This window comes from Pollachius pollachius (assembly GCF_949987615.1).
Source record: "Pollachius pollachius genome assembly, chromosome: 4".
NCBI lineage: Eukaryota > Metazoa > Chordata > Actinopteri > Gadiformes > Gadidae > Pollachius > Pollachius pollachius.
The window spans coordinates 13,305,691-13,326,860 of record NC_136937.1 but is presented as its reverse complement, the minus strand read 5'-3'; the positions used below and the strand labels follow the sequence as shown (position 1 = coordinate 13,326,860).

General features: G+C 39.9%; 1 protein-coding gene across 3 annotated transcripts; it reads right to left on the bottom strand.

Annotated features, from left to right (window-relative positions):
* Positions 1–400: 400 nt before the first annotated feature.
* Positions 401–10,552, bottom strand: LOC307074062 (myosin heavy chain, fast skeletal muscle-like; the record flags this gene model as incomplete). 3 transcript variants are annotated; one of them, XM_079734057.1, is made up of 39 exons in its annotated part: positions 401–421; positions 519–650; positions 735–830; positions 927–1,031; positions 1,111–1,281; positions 1,361–1,486; positions 1,597–1,800; positions 1,890–2,198; positions 2,294–2,418; positions 2,520–2,685; positions 2,785–2,968; positions 3,056–3,252; positions 3,330–3,448; positions 3,648–3,774; positions 3,910–4,299; positions 4,388–4,478; positions 4,582–4,727; positions 4,835–5,011; positions 5,094–5,336; positions 5,437–5,692; positions 5,777–5,913; positions 5,992–6,115; positions 6,232–6,349; positions 6,455–6,542; positions 6,675–6,745; positions 6,893–7,193; positions 7,285–7,455; positions 7,546–7,695; positions 7,786–7,904; positions 8,018–8,156; positions 8,451–8,554; positions 8,728–8,826; positions 9,145–9,208; positions 9,292–9,384; positions 9,511–9,622; positions 9,752–9,779; positions 9,875–10,031; positions 10,122–10,265; positions 10,346–10,552. In XM_079734057.1, the coding sequence occupies 39 exons, from the start codon at positions 10,550–10,552 to the stop codon at positions 401–403; spliced, it is 5,811 nt and encodes a 1,936-aa protein (XP_079590183.1). The 3 variants fall into 3 exon arrangements, with proteins under 3 accessions (XP_079590183.1, XP_079590185.1, XP_079590184.1); XM_079734059.1 differs by having other exon boundaries at positions 9,517–9,622; XM_079734058.1 differs by having other exon boundaries at positions 10,122–10,262.
* Between the last annotated feature and the right edge of the window lie 10,618 nt (positions 10,553–21,170).

Genomic DNA, 21,170 nt, shown 5'->3' with positions numbered 1-21,170 from the left:
GATTTTCTTGGGGGGTTGTTTGTTCCCCAGTATGAACTCTCATCTCTTAAATGTAAACCTTCTGCACTGCACAATCTTGAATCATTAAACAACAAATCATATCTCAGTGATCATTTTCTGTTATAATATATTTCTTAGTACCCATACCCGAGTTGTGCTTATTTGTCCAATTCTGTATTCATATGAGTATTATTAATATTGACTGATCAGATTCAAATTCAAAAGTTGGTGAAATGGTAATGAATCGCCCATTGTTACTCAAAATAATAAAGTAATTAGTGAAACTACCAACAAAAAAAGATGCTATGTAATAATATTTTATTGCAGCTCATAATTTATTATGAACAAGAAGTCATATTTTATGACATGCCTTTATAAATGTACAATGATGCATTACATCTTATTCAGCTGCCTCCTTTCCCTGGGGAAGAAAACAAAAGTAAGACATTAAACAACCAGCATTTTTGTTTGCATTTAATTTCTTCTGAGTCAATGGGCTAATAGAGTGAGGAACTTACCTTGCCGCCATCACGGCTCTTAGACCTCAGCTTGTTGACCTGAGTCTCAGCGATGTCAGCACGTTCCTCAGCCTCCTCCAGCTCATGTTGAACCTTCCTGCACTTGGACAGGTAAGAGTTGGCCTGCTCCTCCTGTAGGAACATTCAAATGTTGTTTAAATAAGAAGTACCAAAATGTATTCAATAACCTGATTATCTTATGTTGTTTCTACTTACCGCTTCCTCAGCCTGCCTCTTGTAAGCCTTCACCTTCAGCTGTAGCTTATCAACTAGATCCTGGAGTCTAGCACCATTCTTCTTATCCTCTTCAGTCTAAAGTAATGCAAATGGTTATGCTCCAGACTCTTGACTGAAATCTTTTATGACGTTCATTGATTGAAAGGTTATTTTCAATATAAACTGGCATACCTGGTAGGTGAGTTCCTTCACTCTCCTCTCATATTTCCGGACACCCTTAACAGCATCTACTCCACGTCTCTGTTCACCTTCAACCTCTGTTTCCAGCTCACGCACCTTAAGAAATCAAATATTTTCAATGAATATACTTATTATGCTGGAATTGTGAATACAACCATTTGTTCCAGTATCTTACTCTGGACTCCAGTTTCTGGAGCTGCTTCTTGCCACCCTTCATGGCCAGGTTCTCAGCCTCATCCAGGCGGTGCTGCAGGTCTTTCACTGTGACCTCCAGGTTCTTCTTCATCCTCTCCAGGTGAGAGCTAGTATCCTGCTCTTTCTTCAGCTCCTCAGCCATCATTGCAGCCTAATTTGAAATATAACATATTAATTGAGAGTTCAAGCAATGTCCAATTCAATGAATTAACAAATAATAGCAAGCCTACATCAGTGATGGCCTTCTTGGCCTTCTCTTCAGCATTCCTGGCTTCCTGGACGATGTCGTCAACCTCACCCTGGACTTGGACCAGGTCAGTCTCAAGCTTCTTCTTTGTGTTCAGAAGACTTGTATTCTAAAAATGAATGTCAATGTTTGCAATCTTAATGACAGACGTATAATCTTGCTAAATATTTTAGGAAACATGCAGACATTTCTTGGAAGAATATTTGTTTGTTTGTTCACCTGAGAGTGCAGAAGTCCAACGCGCTCACTGGCATCAATGAGCTCTTGCTCAGCCACTTTGCGGCCTCTCTCTGTCTGTTCCAGAGCTGCCCTCAGCTCCTCAATTTCAGCCACCATGAGACCGTTCCTACGGTCCACCATAGCAGCCTGCTCCTTCAGGTCTTCACCTCCTCTGACAGCATCATCAAGATGCAGTTGTGCATCCTAAAATGAACATGAAAACACCATGGAATATGTCACAACAGGAAACAAATGTCCATATATTATGTCCTGGACACTAGTTTGGGTAATACCTTCAGTTGTCCTTGAACATTCCTCAGCTGCTTCTGAGCCTCAGAAGCCTGGCGGTTGGCATGGCTCAGCTGGATCTCCATCTCATTCAGGTCTCCCTCCATCTTCTTTTTGATTCTCAGGGCATCATTCCTGCTCCTGACCTCAGAGTCCAGTGTGCTCTGCATGGAGTCAGTGACCCTCTGGCTGTTCCTCTTGATCTGTTCCATCTCCTCATCCTTCTCAGCCAGCTTCCTGTCTACCTCACCCTTAATCTGGTTGAGCTCCAGCTGGACACGCAGAATCTTGGACTCTTCATGCTCCAGAGTACCCTAAATTATAAACCAATGTTGGCATAGTCATGCCATATTCAATTTCATAATAACAAAGGTATGTCCCAATTTATTTCTATTTTTATTAGAATCACCTCAGCTTCCTCAAGGGCTGTCTGGATCTCACTTTTCTCTGTCTCCACCTGCTTCTTGGATTTCTCCAGCTCATGGATGCTCTTTCCAGTCTCACCAATTTGTTCAGTCAGGTCCGAAATCTCCTCTGTTGCGAGGGTTACATATTTTTGTTGTGATCAATTCCATTAAAGTTACATATATAGTAATCTTGGAAACATTTCTGCCAAAATGAACAGTTTAACTCACGTTGCAGGTTCTTGTTTTCACGCTTCAGTGTCTCCAGCTGATCCAGAGCTTCTTCATAGGAGTTCTTCATCTTGAAAAGCTCAGTGCTGAGAGAACGAGCCTCTTTCTGAGTTCCTTCAAGCTCTGCCTGGCCCTCCTCATATTTCTGCTTCCAGTCAGCCAAAACCTGCACAATATTGTTAATATAGCGGTACATGTTAATCACTTGAAGAAAAATCATAGAATAATACAGTTAAAACTGCCATCTCAATGAATGACAACACACCTTGTCAAAGTTCCTCTGCTTCTTGTCAAGGTTGGCAGCCAGTCCATTGGCCCTCTCCACATCAATCATGAGATCCTCCACCTCACCCTGGAGTCTCTGTTTGGTCTTCTCCAGAGAGGCACACTTTGAGTTCACAGCCTCAATCTGTTCCTCAGCCTCTTGAAGGCGCTGGGCCAGCTTTTTTCTGTTAATGAATAACTTGGCTTAAATTGTGCACATTCATCAAATTTAATGTCTACTAAAAGAACTATGTATTAAATGTATGACTCACTTGGACTCCTCAAGCTCCTCAGTGCGCTGGATAGCATCAGTTTCATACTTGCTCCTCCACTGAGCCACCTCACCGTTGGCCTTGGACATTCCACGCTGCAGCTCAGCCTTGGCCTCCTGCTCCTCCTCAAACTGCTCCCTCAGAAGGTCACAGTCATGGCGGGCTGATTGCACACCATGAGCAAGAGCATTCTTGGCCTGCAAAGGGGAACAATTTAGAGCCTGCCACAAAATATTGAAACAATTTAGTCAGATGATTTGAAATTATGGTATACCTTGACTTCCTCCTCATTGAGCCTCTTCAGCTCCTCAATCTGCTGAGTAAAGGCTTGCTTGCCTCTGGTAAGCTGGGAGACGAGACCCTCTTTCTCTTCAAGCAGACGACCAAACTCCCCTATGTCATGACATACATATTCATGCAAATATGTCAATAACACAGATATACCACATCCTTGAATACGCTTTCTTTGCAATATTTGGAGATAGTGCAGGGTATTATACTAGGGTTATAAATAACCCTAGTATACTACCCTAGTAAAGGGTTATTTTTAAATTACTTTATATGCTAATGGAAGTTTGAAGGAAGTACGTACCATTTTCTGTCAGTAGTCTTGCTCTCTGAGCACTGATGTCATTTATCTGGCGACTGTTCTCATCACTCTTTGCCTTGATTTCACTCAGCTGGTCCTCAAGGGTACGACATATTTTCTCCAGATTTCCCTGGTGATTAAATTTGTATTTAGCAAAAACGATTTGTCATAATTATTTGGATATGATTATATTTGATTAACTATATTGAAATTTTATTTATTGTATTTGTATTTTAAACATTAATTGTATTTTAACATCTTTCACCTTGGCCTTAGCAACTGCTTCCATGTTGCTGGAGAGGTCATCAATCTCCATCTTGTACTCGCTCTTCTCCTTCTCAAGCTTCTGCTTGACACGCTGGAGGTTGTCAATCTGCTCTCCCAGCTCTGCTACACTGTCAGCCTGCTTCTTACGCAGAGCAGCAGCAGTGGCTTCATGCTGCAGGGTGGACTCCTCAAGGTCACGACGCAGCTTCTGGAACTCAGCCTCACGCTTCTTGTTCATCTCAATCTGAGCAGCAGTGGCTCCACCAGCCTCCTCAAGCCTCTCACTGATCTCTTCCAGTTCTCTGGAGAGATCAGCTCTCTGCTTCTCAACCTTGGCACGAGCAGCACGCTCAGCCTCAATCTCTTCCTCCAGCTCTTCAATACGGGCCTAATAAGTTAGTAACACATCATATTTTGTAATAATATACCATTATTTATGGAACATTTATGTGGGATTGTCATATAAATTGTCTTACTTGAAGCTCCTTGATCTTCTTCTGAAGCTGAGCTCCAAGGGACTGCTCATCCTCAATCTTGCTAAGAAGCTGACTGGTCTCAAAGTCCTTCCTGATGATGAAACAATACCACACAACTAAGTAACATACAAATCATTTACATCTGAATATATGAATCATTCAAATAAGTAGCATGATTTGTTTGATGCCATTACTTTTTGAGTTTCTCGTCAGACTGCTGTTTGTCGTTCTCAAGATCCATGATGGATTCCTGAGCCAATTTCAGATCACCCTCAAGCTTTCTCTTGGATCTCTCAAGGTCCATACGGAGCTTCTTCTCTTGCTCCAGAGAACCTTCAAGCTGGATGTCAATAATTGAAAATAATTAAGAACAATCAAATGTAATATTGAATATTCACTCAACTCCATTACTAATATTCATTGAACGTTTCCATGAGCTTTTCTCACATCATCCACTTGCTGTTCAAGCTTGGTCTTGGCCTTGGTCAGAGTGTTGACTTTGTCTTCCTCTGCCTGCAGGTCATCAAGAGTCTGCTGATGTGACTCTTGGAGGGCTTTCTTCTCCTTTGTCAACTTAGCAACACTCTCATCCTGAGAGGCCATCTCCTCTGTAAGGTTCTTCACCTGAACCAAACAAAATGATGTGTAATACATGCTTATTTGTATTTTGTTTTATTTGATCTTCTTTCAAAGAATCTTGACAAACCTTGTTCTCAGTGGCATGCTTCTCCTTCTCCACTTTGGCCAAGGTAAGCTCCAGGTCATCAATGTCCTTCTTGAGCTCAGAGCATTCATCCTCCAGTTTCCTCTTCTTGGCAGTAAGCTCAGCATTCATTTCCTCTTCATCCTCGAGTCTTTCGGTTGTCTCCTTGAGTTTAGCCTCCAGCTGGATCTTACTCTTGATGAGTCCCTCACACCTCTCTTCAGCATCATTCAGATTTTCTCCGTCCTGTTTAAATTGTGTCGTCATATCAAATGTCATATAAAATGTCATATCACATGTATCTTATTGTGTGTACATGTTGAGACAAATACATATTTTTACTTACAGAGGCCACTTGCAGTGCAAGATCATTCTTCTCCTGCAGTAGAGAAACCGTCTTCTCCTCAAGTTCCTTCTTCTTTGCCAGGGCAGTAGCCAGGTCTGTCTTCATCTTCTCATAGTTCTCCTTCATCGCAGAGAGCTCCTTCTCAGTTTCAGCACTCTTCAGAAGAGGCTTGATCTTGTAGTACACCTTCATCCATGGCCAGTGTTTGACATTCATGAATGAGCGAACGTTGTACTGAATAGTGTAGATTGCTTCCCTATCAAATAAAATGAACCAGTCATATTTTGCACTCAGTATCTTAAAGCCTGTATGAGTTTTGAGCACTATGTTTAAAACATACCTCCTCTCTGTCATCTTCACATACTCCTTTCTCATGACATAACCTCTGCAGAGAGCCTGAATCATTCCGACCAAAGACGCCAGCTTCTCATCTCGCATCTCTTCAAGAGTACCCAGAAGACCAGCTTTGAAGAACACCTAAGGTAAGAAAAACATCTAGTCAGAGAGTGGCTTTCAATCAAGTACTTATATACTTTTTGACAACAATAAACAGACCTTGGTGTGTCCAAATTTGTACTCGTCGTGAGGCACATCAATGGACCCAAGCAGTTTCTCAGAAGCCTTCTTGTTGTCAATAAACTGACCCTCGGGAATGACACTGGCATTCAGTACTTTGTATCTGTAGGAGTGCAATGTTAAGTGTTTAAAAGTAAGGTATATAAACAAGTTTTAAATATGTACATAAAGTTATTGTATAATCGTGACAATATAATTGTTCTGTCAATGAGCTAATACCTCTGCTTGAAGTCAGCATAGAGGATTCTGCTGGGGAATCCCTTTCTGCAGATTCTGATGCCCTCCAGCACACCGTTACACCTCAGCTGGTGGATAACCAGGTGGTTCTCCATCATTCCTGTGAATTGTTATAGATTTCTTACTTTTAAAATATGACATTCATTTTGCTATATCCTACTACAAGACCAACCTCGAATGTTGAGATTATTTGAAGAAATATTACCTGGTACTTTTGACTCATTGGGAATGAGGCAACGCACAAAGTGAGGATGGGTGCTCCTCAAGTTGGTCATCAGTTTGCCTAAGTTCTCCTTAAGACACATCACAGAATAAAATATGACTTTAATACAAATTAACTGATAAAGAACGAATTCAGAGAATACATATGAACTTTGGTATCAAATTACATATATTTGTACATTCATTTGCTTGCTGATCCTTACCCTGAATTGTGAAGACACAGTCTGCATGGAGCCACCCTTCTTTTTGCCTCCCTTCTTTGCACCCCCGACCTCTGTTTTTCAGATTATTGGTAATTAGTAAAAATGTTCCTGTTTTTGTTTATAAAATATAAACAAAATAAATGGCTTCAAAATAAATGGGTATTATAATATAATGGATGAACAGTTATAAACTATGGTTACATGGTATGAATATGTACCTTCAACTACAGGTGGGTACAGGACAGGCAGCAGTTTGTTTGAGGACTTTTGGTACAGCTGAATGACAGAATCGTTCAGGGGATCCTTGTTCTTGTCCAGCCAGCCAGTGACACTGTAGGCCACGGTACCAGCATAATGCACCATGGCGAAGTCAGCGTCAGCCTTGCCCTTTGCAGGCTTGGGCTTCTCAAATGCTTTGTTTTTGCCAAGATGCTGTTCATACAGCTTGTTCTTGAAGGAAGTGTCTGAGGCTTTGGGGAACATGCACTCCTCTTCAAGGATGGAGAAGATGCCCATTGGCTATTTAGAAAGAAATATCAGGAAATATGACGTTAAGATGGTTTTGAATCAGACATACAATTGTGATATTTAGTTATACAATGATGTTTACCTTTTCAATAAGCTCAATGCAGGCAGCCAAGTCCATGCCGAAGTCAATGAACTCCCAGATGATACCCTCCTTCTTGTACTCCTCTTGCTCCAGGACGAACATGTGGTGGTTGAAGAACTGTTGCAGTTTCTCATTGGTGAAGTTGATGCACAGCTGCTCCATACTGTTGTACTGATAGAGAACATCAGTTTAGCAAATGTTCATCCAGGTAGACACTGCTTTTAGCCGGGGAAATTGTTATAATAAAAAATGCAATCTTACATCAAAGATCTCAAATCCAGCAATATCCAGCACACCAATATAGGATGATCTTGCTTGCTTGGTGTCCAGCATCTGGTTGATACGGATGACCATCCACAAGAACATCCTCTCATAGATAGACTTGCCCAGAGCGCTCACTGAGTTGTACACCTAGAGCATGGTGGAAGATTAGATATACATACACATTACTAGTACATTACAATTATTACAAATATTTAAAAATATATGGTATTAACATACCTGAGGTACTGTCTGTCCCTTAGTGACAAACTCATTTCCGACCTTCACTCTGGGGTAGCACAAACCCTTGAGCATGTCAGCAGAGTTGAGACCAAGCAGGTAGGAAATTTTGTCGGCCTCTGCATTTTTTTAAATGAAAGAAAGAATGATGAGACTTTTGTACAGATAGTGAATACATTTATTTACAGCAAACCTGGACTTCGGAAATGTCAGTGGTTGTTTTTCAACTCACCCTCATTGCCATCAGGCTCAGCCTGCTCCTCACGCTGCTTCTGCTTGAACTTCATGTTACCGTGGTGAAGCACAGCACCAGTAAACTTGTAGATGGCCACCTTCTCCTCACCATTGAAACCCAAAATATCAATAGCATCCTGTAGGAAAACCAAGTATATAATATGAAATTAAATTCCAAGAATATTAAGAGCCTCTATTAACTCTACTTTGGTTTGTAACATACAGAGCTTTCTTGAATCTGCTGTACGCGGACAGAGCAGAGTGCACTGAGCTCGGGCTGCAACCATTCTGAGTAGAGTCTGCAGGCTGTAACACTGAGTTAAAGCCCTCCGAGTTTTCTGATCGGCCCAAAGTCCCAAGACATTTTTTGGTCCCGGTTAGTCCCGGCCTATTAAAATAGCTACTTAAGGCAGTTGTAAACATTGACTCACATCAGTAGCATCCAGCTCCACTTTGTCATCAATACTGGCCACAGTGATCTGACCCTGACTGCACATGGGGAAGTCGTAGGGGTTGGTGGTGATGAGGGTCATTTCTGCAGAAAATAGAATATGGTCATTTTAATGATTCAAATTTAACTTTAGGGACAAAAATATTGAAACCCTAAATTGTTATTTATCTAATTCAAAATCCTGAATGATAAGTTAAAGGCAACCCTATATAACAATATATCTTACTGCAAAATTTACTTCTTACTACTAATCTTACCAACAATGTCAGGTTTGTGGTTGGTCATCATCTGGTAGAAGATGTGATAGCCTCTCTCATCGGGAAGTTGGAATGTCACTCGGGACTTTTCCAGCAGATCTTCAAGTTTTTAAAAAATAGTATAAAGTTTTGTTTCACATTACTAGATCAAAACCTATTCAATTACAATTAGGCCATTTAGCAGACCCTTTCATCCATAGCGACTTACATCGGTTAATACACTCATTGACACACCGACGGCAGAGTCAACTATGCAAGGCGACAGCAAGCTTGTCAGGAGCAGTTAGGGTTAAGTGTCTTGCTCAGGGACACATCAACACTCAGCTAGGAGAAGCTGGAGATTGAACTAGCAATCTACCCTTTAATTCCCCCCATAATGAGAGTTAATTTGATGTTATTTGCATACAATATACTTACACGTCTCAATGTCAGCACTGGCCAATTTACCAGTTGCACCGAAATGGATTCTGATGAATTTACCCTGTTTAGAAAAGCCTAATTTCAGATTTTGTCAAAGATCAAGTACGTAATTACATTTGGTTGACATACTAAGTTTGTACTTACGAAACGAGACGAGTTGTCATTTCTCACAGTCTTGGCATTACCGTAGGCCTCCAGCAGGGGATTGGCTGCAATAATCTGGTCCTCCAGTGACCCCTAAGAGGAAACTTCCAGTATTGATTCTCAGTTCTCAGGGCATCCTACATCCCTTGTGTGTTTCCTGTCTGTCATGTTTTATTTTTATATATATTGTGTACAGATTTTATGGTTTTTAAATTATACCTGAATCTTTCCAGGGGCTTGGTCCTTCTTCTTATCACTACTCACTGAGATGGTAGCAAAGTACTGGATGACACGCTTGGTGTTCACAGTCTTTCCAGCACCGGATTCTCCACTGGGTATGAAAAGGAGGCAATTTAGAGTTTTTTTACATTGTCTGATTCTTCTTGAGATTTTTTTGTGAGGTAATTTTTTACTTGTAATGTTAAATCATCCAACTAAACATCAACAGTTATAAACTTACGTGATCAAGACAGACTGATTCTGTCGATCTGCAAAATAAATCAATCAAAGTTACATTACATTTATTCAAACATTTCGACCATGCATCATTACATTTCTTTCTGCCAGATTTGCTTATACATACCAGTAAGCATGTTCTGGATTGCATTGTCAGAGACGGAGAAGATGTGGGGTGGAGCCTCCATACGCTTCTTGCCTCTGTAGGCATTGACAACCTCCTGATCGTACACTGGGAGCCACTTGTACGGGTTTACAGTGGCACAGAACAGCCCAGAGTAGGTCTGAAGGAAATCATTCAGAGAGGATTATCAATATGATCTGTGATATTGTTAATTATTATTTTACTTCATTTAGTTGGTAAAATATCTTACGTAGATCATCCAAGCTGCATAACGCTCTTTGAGGTTATACAACACAGAGGCTTCATTGAGATGGGTCATCATGGCCATGTCCTCAATCTTGTCGTACTTGGGAGGATTCATGGGTGTAACATCGTCCTCCTTGACTGTCCTCTCCTAAAATTGGCACAAAAAAGGTGAAATTTGGAAACGTGTCAAAAAAATATCTGCATGGCAATAAATTAAAAGAAGCCTACCTCCTCTGTAGCCAAGACTTTAACAGTGACTTTGCCACCATCCTTCTTAAGGATGGTACACTTGACGTACAGCTCCTTAGCATCAGCCACATATGCAGCACTCTTGGCATCAAATGGCTTACTCTGGGACTCAATCCTCTCCTTTTCTGGCTTACGGAGGTAAATCGCAGCCTTGCCGTAATAGGCCATCTCTGCATCCGTACTCATGGTGGCAGCTTACTGTAAGCCAACGATGATGAAATGTTTTTATGTATCTCATATGCTCAAATTGTTCTAATACAGATCGATATGGCTTGGGTGAAATAACTCTTACCTTGTTCTTCTTCCTAATAAGAAATCTTCAAGTGTCAGCCCTTAAATTGAAAGACATGTTATTTGCACAATTTCACATGACAGAGGAAAGTTGTAGCACCATGATGACGTGCAGTGTATTGTCAATTCTGGTTCATATTTCCTTAAGTACAATCACACTGTATGACATGCATTGGTCATTCAATGCATGTGGTCAATAGATTATATTTGTTTAAAAGTCCAGTGGTTAGGTTTTGGTTGCACCAGTGAAACGGACTTGGCAGAAATGGACTTTAACATTCGAGTATTTTTTAATTACTGATAATCCCATTAAAATAAGAATCATGTTATCGAAAGTAACCTATATTCACATGCCGCAGTGCAAGGAAACATTTGCTTGTCGAGCCTATCGATCCTATCGACATAAATGATCAATACAGAAACAGATAGGTATAATTATAGCTCTATGAATGCAGTTTACCGCTATGGATGCAATAAGAGGACTTTGTGAACAAATTTTAAAACCTGCTACCTTTGCCTATCCTACAACATGTACAGTGTCCATGGTGACAATGAAAAAGATACCAGAGTGTGATTAGTTAAGCTGATTCATAGGCTAAAAAGCCATGAAAATGTGATTTAAATCCCCTTTTCCTCAAATGAGACGGTGTAGTCCCATTCAGCTCCACGATTTGTTATTATTAATTGACGTGGGAAAATATGTAACGAACAATCGCGTTCAATATAAAAGGACCTTTACCTGTACGTCATGACATATAGTTTTATATCAACAGACTAAATAACCGAATACAATTAATTAATCTATCAAAAAACCTCATCAATTGACTCTTGGCTACTCAATGCTGTCGTAGGTGATAACATAATTTTTGCATAACTATAATAATCTCTAAATTACACAAGAATATTAAGTGAATGTCAAACAGAGCATTAAGGTTTTAATGCATGAGAGTTGTATCTACATTCTGACTTACCACTAGCTGTTTCTTCCTCAACTGCCCTGAGAGCTGTTCATCCCTCTGGGTCCTCTTATATACTAGGCCGCAGGGTAAGCCCACACTCAATATGGGCATGATGGGTAAACCCTCTTATAGCTTTGGTTTATATTTCATATGGGGTTTATTACCTACTTGCTTACTATTTCCATACGCACATGAGTATGAATTCTAACGCATTGCTTATTCTGTCTTAAATAATAGCACACCGCACAGTTTTATGTGTACAAAATTGTTACCTCCCAGGATAAAGCAAATCAAATAGGCCACTAATAGTTTTCCACAAATCAATATTTAATATTTTTTAATTCACAATACACTTTGAGCTGCCTCATTTCGATACTGCAAATCAGGGATATCACATAAAATGAAGTAGAAATGTCTGAAGAAATAGATATAAACAGATTAACGTTATTATAACTGTAACTGGCAGCCTTAAGGCAATGCTTAGTGCTTACAGCACCAGACTTTATACGAAACACGATATTAATATGGGTGTAGTGTTGCATATATACATACCATTTTCGAGCACTCATCACTTTTTGTTACAGTCTTGTCAATCGACTTCCAAAGAGTGCTTTCATTTGTAAAAGCCCTGAAGGGAGATCTGTATGGCAATTAACTAACTGTGGTTATGTTTAGTCATGAAAGTTTCATAAAAATATGTAACTGAAAGTTATCTGTCAACCTTAGGAAGTGATTGAACTATTTGCAGAATATAAGAAACAAGATTCTGCATGTCACAAAGACTTCTGTGTGGCTTTCTAACCTATGGAGTAACTGCTTACACTTTCCAAACATGAGTTGACAAGGAGGCCCACCACTATGATCAGCCTTCAAAGAAGGCCTGCCTTTCCTGTTGCACTTAAATAGCCTTCTCAAATCACTATGATAGACTCTATACTATTGTGAAAATTTATATGTAGATCAAACAAAAACAAATAAATAAATAAACAATTATCTTTGCACAATGTACAAACCACCTTTTTAGTTCCATGATAATTTGTTGAAGGCTAGCCCTTTCAAAGGGGTCTGTCTTAACGGGAACATTGGTGGCAGGTGTGTGCATTGAGCGCTCACACCGGCGCTACCATGCGACCGCATCATAAATTCCAGCACAGTTGGACTCGGACCAAGAGCTGATCCGAAAGAGACTCAATTCTTACACAAAGCACTTTAGTTTTATTCCAATAAAACATGTTTTGTAACTAATTTAACCGTCACAGAAATTATATGGAAAAATGGGACGACGTAAACTTAATGTCTGCATCGTGACAGCCCTATTAGGAAATGTAGCATGGTGGCTTTGGAAAGGAGTATGGTGGCACAGAGCCACTTTAGCCTAAAGTTTTTGGGGAGAACCCTTATATAAATATTGCACGGTTGAACCTAAATTGATAGTCAATATGTTTCCTTAATTTTCACCATGTGATAGAAATTAGAGCGCACAGCCCCCGACATTGCCCCATTCCCCGACGGCCTCAGACAGAAAGAGAGTAGATAACAACTTTATTAATCCACCAGAGGGGAAATTCCTTTTTTACAACTGCCCAGCAGCAGTGGAAAACACTGGATAATATGAAATACAATAAAAATACAAAGAACTAATGAAAACAAAAATGTAAATGTTAAAGTAGAGGCAAACAGAACAAAGGGGGCAAACAAAACAGACGGTATAAACAATATGAATATAAAGTGCATCGTGTAAAGTAAAAATTATAAAGTGACTAAATAGTGGCCCAGTGATCCAGTATGTATATATATAAACACACACATATTTTTGCCTAAAATTATTTCTGTATGTTGCTGTGGATGAAAATATCTACTTCATAGTTATTTCAGAATACTTATTTCAGTGTTATTTTATTGAAAATGAATGCACTTAATTATTTTTCATACATTTTCACAGTGTGTCAGGCAATGACGGTAGTAATGAATATACAAGTATGCAGCAACCAGTTATTTCATAGAATGATAACAAGATTAGACACTCATGTGCAGTATTTGGTAATTTGAATCGGGTTAGTCCATCTTTATTCAAATAATAGAATTTGAATTTTTAAATAAATGACAAACTGAAAAAAAACATTTAAATATATATTGTTTGCAACATTAATGTATTTTAATATGTTCAATAGCACAATATCCATCTTATTCAAATGGATATTGTGCTATACCTCTTGTAGACCAGGAGGTGTAGGACCAGAGCCTGCAGGATCATGAGGGATCCCCATCACCCTTTAAATGGTCTGTTCAGCCTGCTACAGTCAGGCAGACTCCTTTGCTGCCACGCAACACGAATGGAGCGGCTAAACTAAGCTTCTTCCAACAGGCCATCAGGAACATCAATGCCCACCCTACCAGTGAGCCCCTCAGTTCAATCAAACAAACAACACTACAAGGGCCTGACAGACATTGGACATTGTATAAAGTCACCTCTTCATTCATTGTTACACTGTATACATGCTGCTATAGCATAGAAATCACGTTGTATCTTTTCTTTTTTTGTCTTGTATTGCAACGCTTCTGCGACACTGTCACTTTTACATTTCACTGCATACTTGTATGCATGTGACAAATACAACTTTGTGAATCTTCAGCAGAGACTTTAACCTGGGGAATGAAAAAAAAAGAGTCGGTTGAAACCATTAGTTGTTGTTTTTTATTAGAATTTAAATGGTTTGGGGAACTTAACTTGCCAAAATCACAGCTATAAAGTCTATTAAAGACTACATCAAAACGTGGTAACATCTTAGATAGTTGGATCCACTAGTGTTGTTTAATTATTGCCATCGGAAATATTAATATATTAATCTAATATCAATATTAAGTCAACCCAAACAATTTTTGCCCCACTTTGTTTTTATGAAATTGGGTTTCGATTGAGTCTCATGGCTCAGAACATTGAGACTCATTGAAAAGACAATTTGATCTAAACAAATTAAGCAGCTGAAGCGAGATCAAAAACCGGTCTGGAAACTGGTCTCGCCACTCGTTGGACTCGTCCACAGTCAATCAGACATTAAATGACCCCATGTTAGAGTCCCCTTGCCTCTTTGGCAACATGTGGCACTCTGCCCTCAGGGAACGAATATTAAAAAGATGTGCATCAAAGGTTTTGCCAATATAATATAAAGTCTACATTAGTATAGACATAGCCACTGCATATTGCAGTGGTTGTGACATGGTGAGACCTGTTTAGTATGTAAGAACTCATCTAAAGATAAATAAAATGAGAACGTCCATAAAAGCAAGTGAAAGTCTATAAATAAAGCAGGCTTACATCGTAACATCCATAGCTGGCAACCCTCATGGGATGCCGAGGACTCAAGCCAGTTTTATGACATCATGTCAGGCTATGCATCTCCATGTGGGGACCAGATCTATTTCTAATGGTATACCATTACATTTGAAAATATTTTCTTCAGATTTCCTCTCGTCAATGTGTTACAATGTAATTCCAAGATTTTTTATTTGTTGATTATTTTTATCCAGGTGATTATAGATTTACTGTTTCATAATTGGTATTCACAACAATAATGTACAGTATATATGTGGTATATTAAGATATTCCGAACACATACTGATGCAAGTCTAATGTAGGCTAGCAACAGCCAGCCCTCGCACAGAAATTATGATGCACCTTAACCTTTCGCAAATGAGATTACCATTTTGTTGAATTATCTATAAATCTCGTGACTGCAATTCAGCGGACTACAGGGACTTGAAGGAGTTCTTCAATGTCCCTGGGATTGCTCCATCGACTTGTGGCTGTGGTATTTGATGTAGTTGCCTCTATATCTTGTCCATCACAGCGATAAAGTCCAAAGAGAAGCATAACCACAAAGCTGTGAAGGCGTGACAGACCCTCTTCCTCTCATATCAAGGCTGGGTTCTTCACTCTACTCTGTAACCGTGAAGGGGATAAACTAAAAGCTTTCAAGCCCAAGTGTTTGAATACATTGGTCCACTTTGCCATATGTCATGGCCAACATATACGAGCAATTTTTAAATGACTCTTTAACAATCCAAAGTATGTCAAGGCTGTGAAGTGCCAGTTCCAACAGTCCATGCTCTTCGTTGTGTGTGTCGTATGTGCTTCACAGCCAAAAATAGGAAGTGAATGCATAGACCATTCAAAGAGGAAGATCTTGCTCTCACTTCATGTCCTGAAGACCACCATTGAGGAAAGTGATTAGCTGTTGACCTGGATGGCCAGCCGCTAATTCCAGTGTGTGAGGTACACACTGGAATGCTAAAGGAGCTGAGCTCTTGTACAACCCCGGTAAGCCATGTCCAGGGAGCTGCAATCCTGGAGACCCAATGTGGTCCGGGATGCATCTGGCGGGCATGTAAAACCAGATAGACCACACCTTGCCTTCGTTCCATGCCATCATCCCCATTCACTAGATAAATCTGTCTGTTCACTTTAGACAATGTTGTATTACACAATTCTGTGTTCTTGTTCTAGAAGGCCAGGCTCTGATGACCTAAGAAGTTGAGGGGGTTGTTCATCAGCAAGCAGTTCAGAGATGTAATTTGGCCCAGTGTTCAAAAATGAATTAATAACAGACATAATTTGAGGTACATTCTGAAGTGCATAGGAAGCCAGTGTTGGAATTTGAGTGTAAGGGTGATGTGATCAGCCTTTTAAGGCCCTGTCCACACTAACCCGGGTAAATCTACAAACGCATAAATATTTATCCATTTAGCCCTTCCATCCACATTAAAACGGCGAATTCCAACACTGCAAACTATGCTTTTCAAAAACGATCGCTGAGGTGGATAAATGTGAAAACGCTGGGTTTGCGTTGTAGTGTGGTCAGGGTAGACGGAGGCTTTCAGAAACAATGACGTTCGGTTGCCATGATGCTGCCACAAGCTTGCGCTCGGGATCGAGACACTCATCAAAAAATGGCAGGTGAAATGATGATTTCTCTGTGCAATGTACTTATGTATCTTCAGTTACAACTCGACATACTGTCTCATACATATCCGTTACTCCAAGGCCGAAGGCGAGTGCTGTACTTGTTGTGCTTAAGCGATGGGAAAAAAGTGCAAAGACGCCAACAGTAGGCCTACTTGGAGTGGCGTTTCTAAAAAAATGTTTTGTACTATTTGTTTGAGCCATATGTTTGCTTGTGAGTGAAAATGATTAGCCAGCTGTTCAACTGCAACTATCACGCGCGCCTGTAATCTAAACAGAGAGGCTTGGCGGGAGTCACGTAACCATGACAACAACTGTTTATCAAAATCATTTCAGTGTGGAACGTGCATGTAAACGATATGAAAACGATAGTGTGGACGGAGATCGTTTTCATTGCGAATGTGCATTTTTATATTTACCCGGGTTAGTGTGGACAGGGCGTAAGTATTTGTTAACAGTCTAGTTGCATCATATTTTTTGCTAATGGCTTGTCTAATGTTTACAAGCAAACTTATAACATGCATCAGTAGAAAGTAATGCAGAGGGTATGGGTGGGACTGGCCAAATCTTGCAGCAGTAGGTGATGAAATGATTCATGGAAATAATGCCAATTCACCAGCATCTGACTTACTGTCGTGGAAATATCAATCGTAACTATACTATACAATTATATACAAATTATATGAACCTTGTTTAAATAATTACTATTCACATTAAAATGAATTGTATATGTGAATTGTTATAGTAACATATTGCAGGGGGAAAAATGGCCTTCTTTCAAATTTGTTAATAAATATCTTACTACTTACTACTATCTACTAGTTGTTGCATTCCTGAGTACAATTACATTGTAGTCTGGCTACACTGTTAGGCAAGGGCGTAGCGGGGGTGCATCATGATCTCACCGTATGGATCATGAGGCATCCCCATATCCTATAAAATGAAATAGACATATATCTAGGCCTCGTATAAAACTAGAACCCTGTGTCTGTCCACAGACTATAAACCCCTTGATTACTTTGCATCTTCTTGCTCTTTTCAATTTGCGATCATGGACGAGGTGCGGTTGATGGTTGAGGTAGAGAAATACAGCGAGTTGTATGACCCCAGACACTGTTTATAGGAGGACAATTAAAAAAAACAACAGACATTTGTAGGACAATTAGTGCTGTTATTTAAGCTTCAGGCTAGTTCGGCTGGAAGATCGCCAATGAAAACATTGGTCTGTTAAATGACATGTACTGTATGCAAAATCTACTTTTGATTGTTCACAACAATGATGAACACTACATCAATTCCTTATTCATCATTAACACCATTAGTAAATGATAACTAGCCATTAGGTTACTTTTAATTAACACTGGGTGAATGCTTATTTCTGCATTAACTAATATTAATTAATGGTGAATGACTGTACCATCATTCTAAGTGTCACACTCATTAATGGTTAACATTATAAGGCAGATCCTTTATGGATACAGGACCTTTTGATTTCAGGTTAAAGGATTACCACCCCATTTAACATGGTTGCATTTTTTGTGCAGGCGTGAATCAGGAAGTCAAAATTAACGTTATTGAGTTTCTGGGACATTTTGGGGGTTGTTTGTTCCCCAGTATGAATTGTTATCTCATCTCTTAAATTTAAACATTCTGCACGGCAGAACTTTGAATCATTAAACAACTAATGAATGTACATATAATATTTCGGTGATCATTTTCGGTTGTAATATATTTCATAGTACCCATTCCAGAGTTGTGCTTATTTGTACAATTCTTTATTCATATGAGTTTTATTAGTACTAGAGTTATTAAACCCATAGCAATAGAGTGGCGAAGTCACGCCACTTCCGGTAGAGCCCGTGGGACCTTTGAGATCGAAAAATATGAATGGGTTTCAATGGAGAGAAAGTAATTATCTTCTGGTCCCAGTCTTTACATGCCCCGGATTACACATATGTTGTTTGTAGATTTAAATGATAATTTTTCATGCCAAGACTTTGACCGTTTATTGTGCAATTGTTCAGTTAAAGGCTGTAGAGAAAACACAATGAGAAAGACTACATGTCTCATATGTGCCGTCATGCTCCCTGGAACTGTCGTGGACAAGACCGACAATCTCCCCATCGGCATAACTGAAATTCTCCACATACCCCAACTTATAATGTTTTTCACCTCTTTTGATGCTTTTATCCTCCCCTTGGAAAAAACGTTTCTTCACTCAATTTTTAGTTTTCATTGCATAAAGAATTATCATTTAAATCCACAAACAACATATTTGTTATCCGGGGCATATAAAGACTGGGACCAGAAAATAATTACTTTCTCTCCATTGAAACCCATTCATATTTTTCGATCTCATAGGTCCCATCGGCTCTTCGTCACTCTATAATGTGGAAACCCCAGTCGATAATGTAACAAATTTCTGAGCACATAATATAATAACATTTTGCCTATATGTTACAACCTATAACATTCGTTCACCACAAATGACTCTTAAAAGCAGTGCCAACATTTAAATATCTTTTAACCATTCAGTGAACAAAAGGCAACAGGCTGATTATCATTTAGGGGGCCACTCAATGACATGCAGAAGCGTAATCAACGCGCCCACTAAAGTGGTGGTGTGAGCAGGGTTTGAGTTATGATTCCATCTCTGTGGGGGTCTCTTAAAGTTGTTGACGGGGGGGAGAAGACCATACCGGCCTTGCGCTGAGTTGTTGCTAATAACTCGTAAATAAGCCCCGTTTCGCGTCGGTGTCCGGTTCGCCCTGTCTGGGTTTATTTTCCCGATAATGACCGGCGTTTTATTATCCCGTACTTAACGTCAATATTACTCTGTATGTGGAAGGGAAAATAGCTTTATTTGTAATTACAATATTATACTGCTGTATTTTCAGAGACCCCCACAGATATTTGGGTTTGCTGCTTTCATGGGAGCCAGACCTCTCTCTATGGGAGCTCAGCTCACACTGGCTCCCACCTAACTCGAACCTTGGGTGTGAGAAATACTGACTTTCTACTCCTCATTCACATATAAGGTAATTTACATTTCCTACGGAGAAAATATTACCTCAGGGGTAGTATTATTCAGGAGATTCTCAGGGTACAAATGTACAGCCCATTAGGAGAATATCAGGACTTACATGTGTGTCTGACAGCAGCTAGTGTGTGCAATTTATGGTAACAAGGGTAATTGTTCAATGGAAAGTGTAGTATACTATGCATGCAAATCAATTATTAAATAGCTTTTAATGTTATTCAGGGCTGAAAAGTGCATTGACATTTTAAAATGCAAGGCAACTACTATTGGTTAGATGAAAATAATAATCATCATTGAGATTAAACATCTCTTCCAGTTTCCTGGCCAAGACAGGCAGCAGGAGCCTACAGTCACACATAGCATACACACAAAACATAAGAAAAATAAAACAAGTAAAACAGTCCGCAGGGGGGAAGGGGGATATCTATATCGCAAAACATTTTGGGAGTCTCAAGGAGAAGAGTAATATGACATTTGAGCGTGTGGTCTTGTGGTGGACTCTATAGACAAAATTCACCATACTGAGTTATTGAAATGTTTTCGTTGTGTTATAGGGACACTGTCTCTTTAAGATCACGTGACTTGCGTGTTGATATGCCGGTCGGCGCAATGTTTGAAATTTACGGTTTTTATATGATGAAATGAACGACCTGCCGTTGCTTGTCGAAGTGAGAAAGTGTCTTTTCCCTTCTTTTACCACAATTTCTAGTCTTTAGACAGAATATCTTACCTGGGAGAGTTTGTAGACGGTGGAACCGTTATGTTTAAAAACATAACGTTTTACCTGAGCGAGTGTTTCACTGCGGTGTGTGCGCGTGCGTGTGTGTTCTAACCTGCGTGTGTGTCGATGGCGGAGCCGTTATGTTTAAGGGTGAGTGTCGCTGCGGTGTGTGGGCGTGCGTGTGTGTTCTAACCTGCGCGTGTGTCGATGGCAGAGCCGTTATGTTTAAAAACATAACGTCTTACCTGGGCCAGTGTCTCTGCGGTGTGTGCGTGTGTGTTCTTACCTGCACGTGTGTCGATGGCGGAGCCGTTATGTTAAAACATAACTTCTTAGCTCGGCGAGTGTGTTGCTGCCTTTGTCTTGACGTACGGCGTGTGCGCGTGCGTCTGTGTGTGCGTGCGTGTGTGCGCTGCCGTGTATGTGTTGCTGCCTTTGTCTTGACGTGCGGTGTGTGCGCGTGCATGTGTGTGTGTGTGTGTGCATTTCCATGTATGTTCGTGTGCGTGTGCGTGTGTGTGCTGTGTGTGTATGCGGTGTGTACAGTGGGGCAAAAAAGTATTTAGTCAGCCTCCAATTGTGCAAGTTCTCCCACTTAAAAAGATGAGAGAGGCCTGTAATTTTCATCATAGGTAAACCTCAGCTATGAGAGACAAAATGAAAAAAAAAAATCTAGAAAATCACATTGTCTGATTTTTAAAGAATTTATTTGCAAATTATGGTGGAAAATAAGTATTTGGTCAATAACAAAAGGTCATCTCAATACTTTGTTACATGCCCTTTGTTGGCAATGACAGAGGTCAAACGTTTTCTGTAAGTCTTTACAAGGTTTT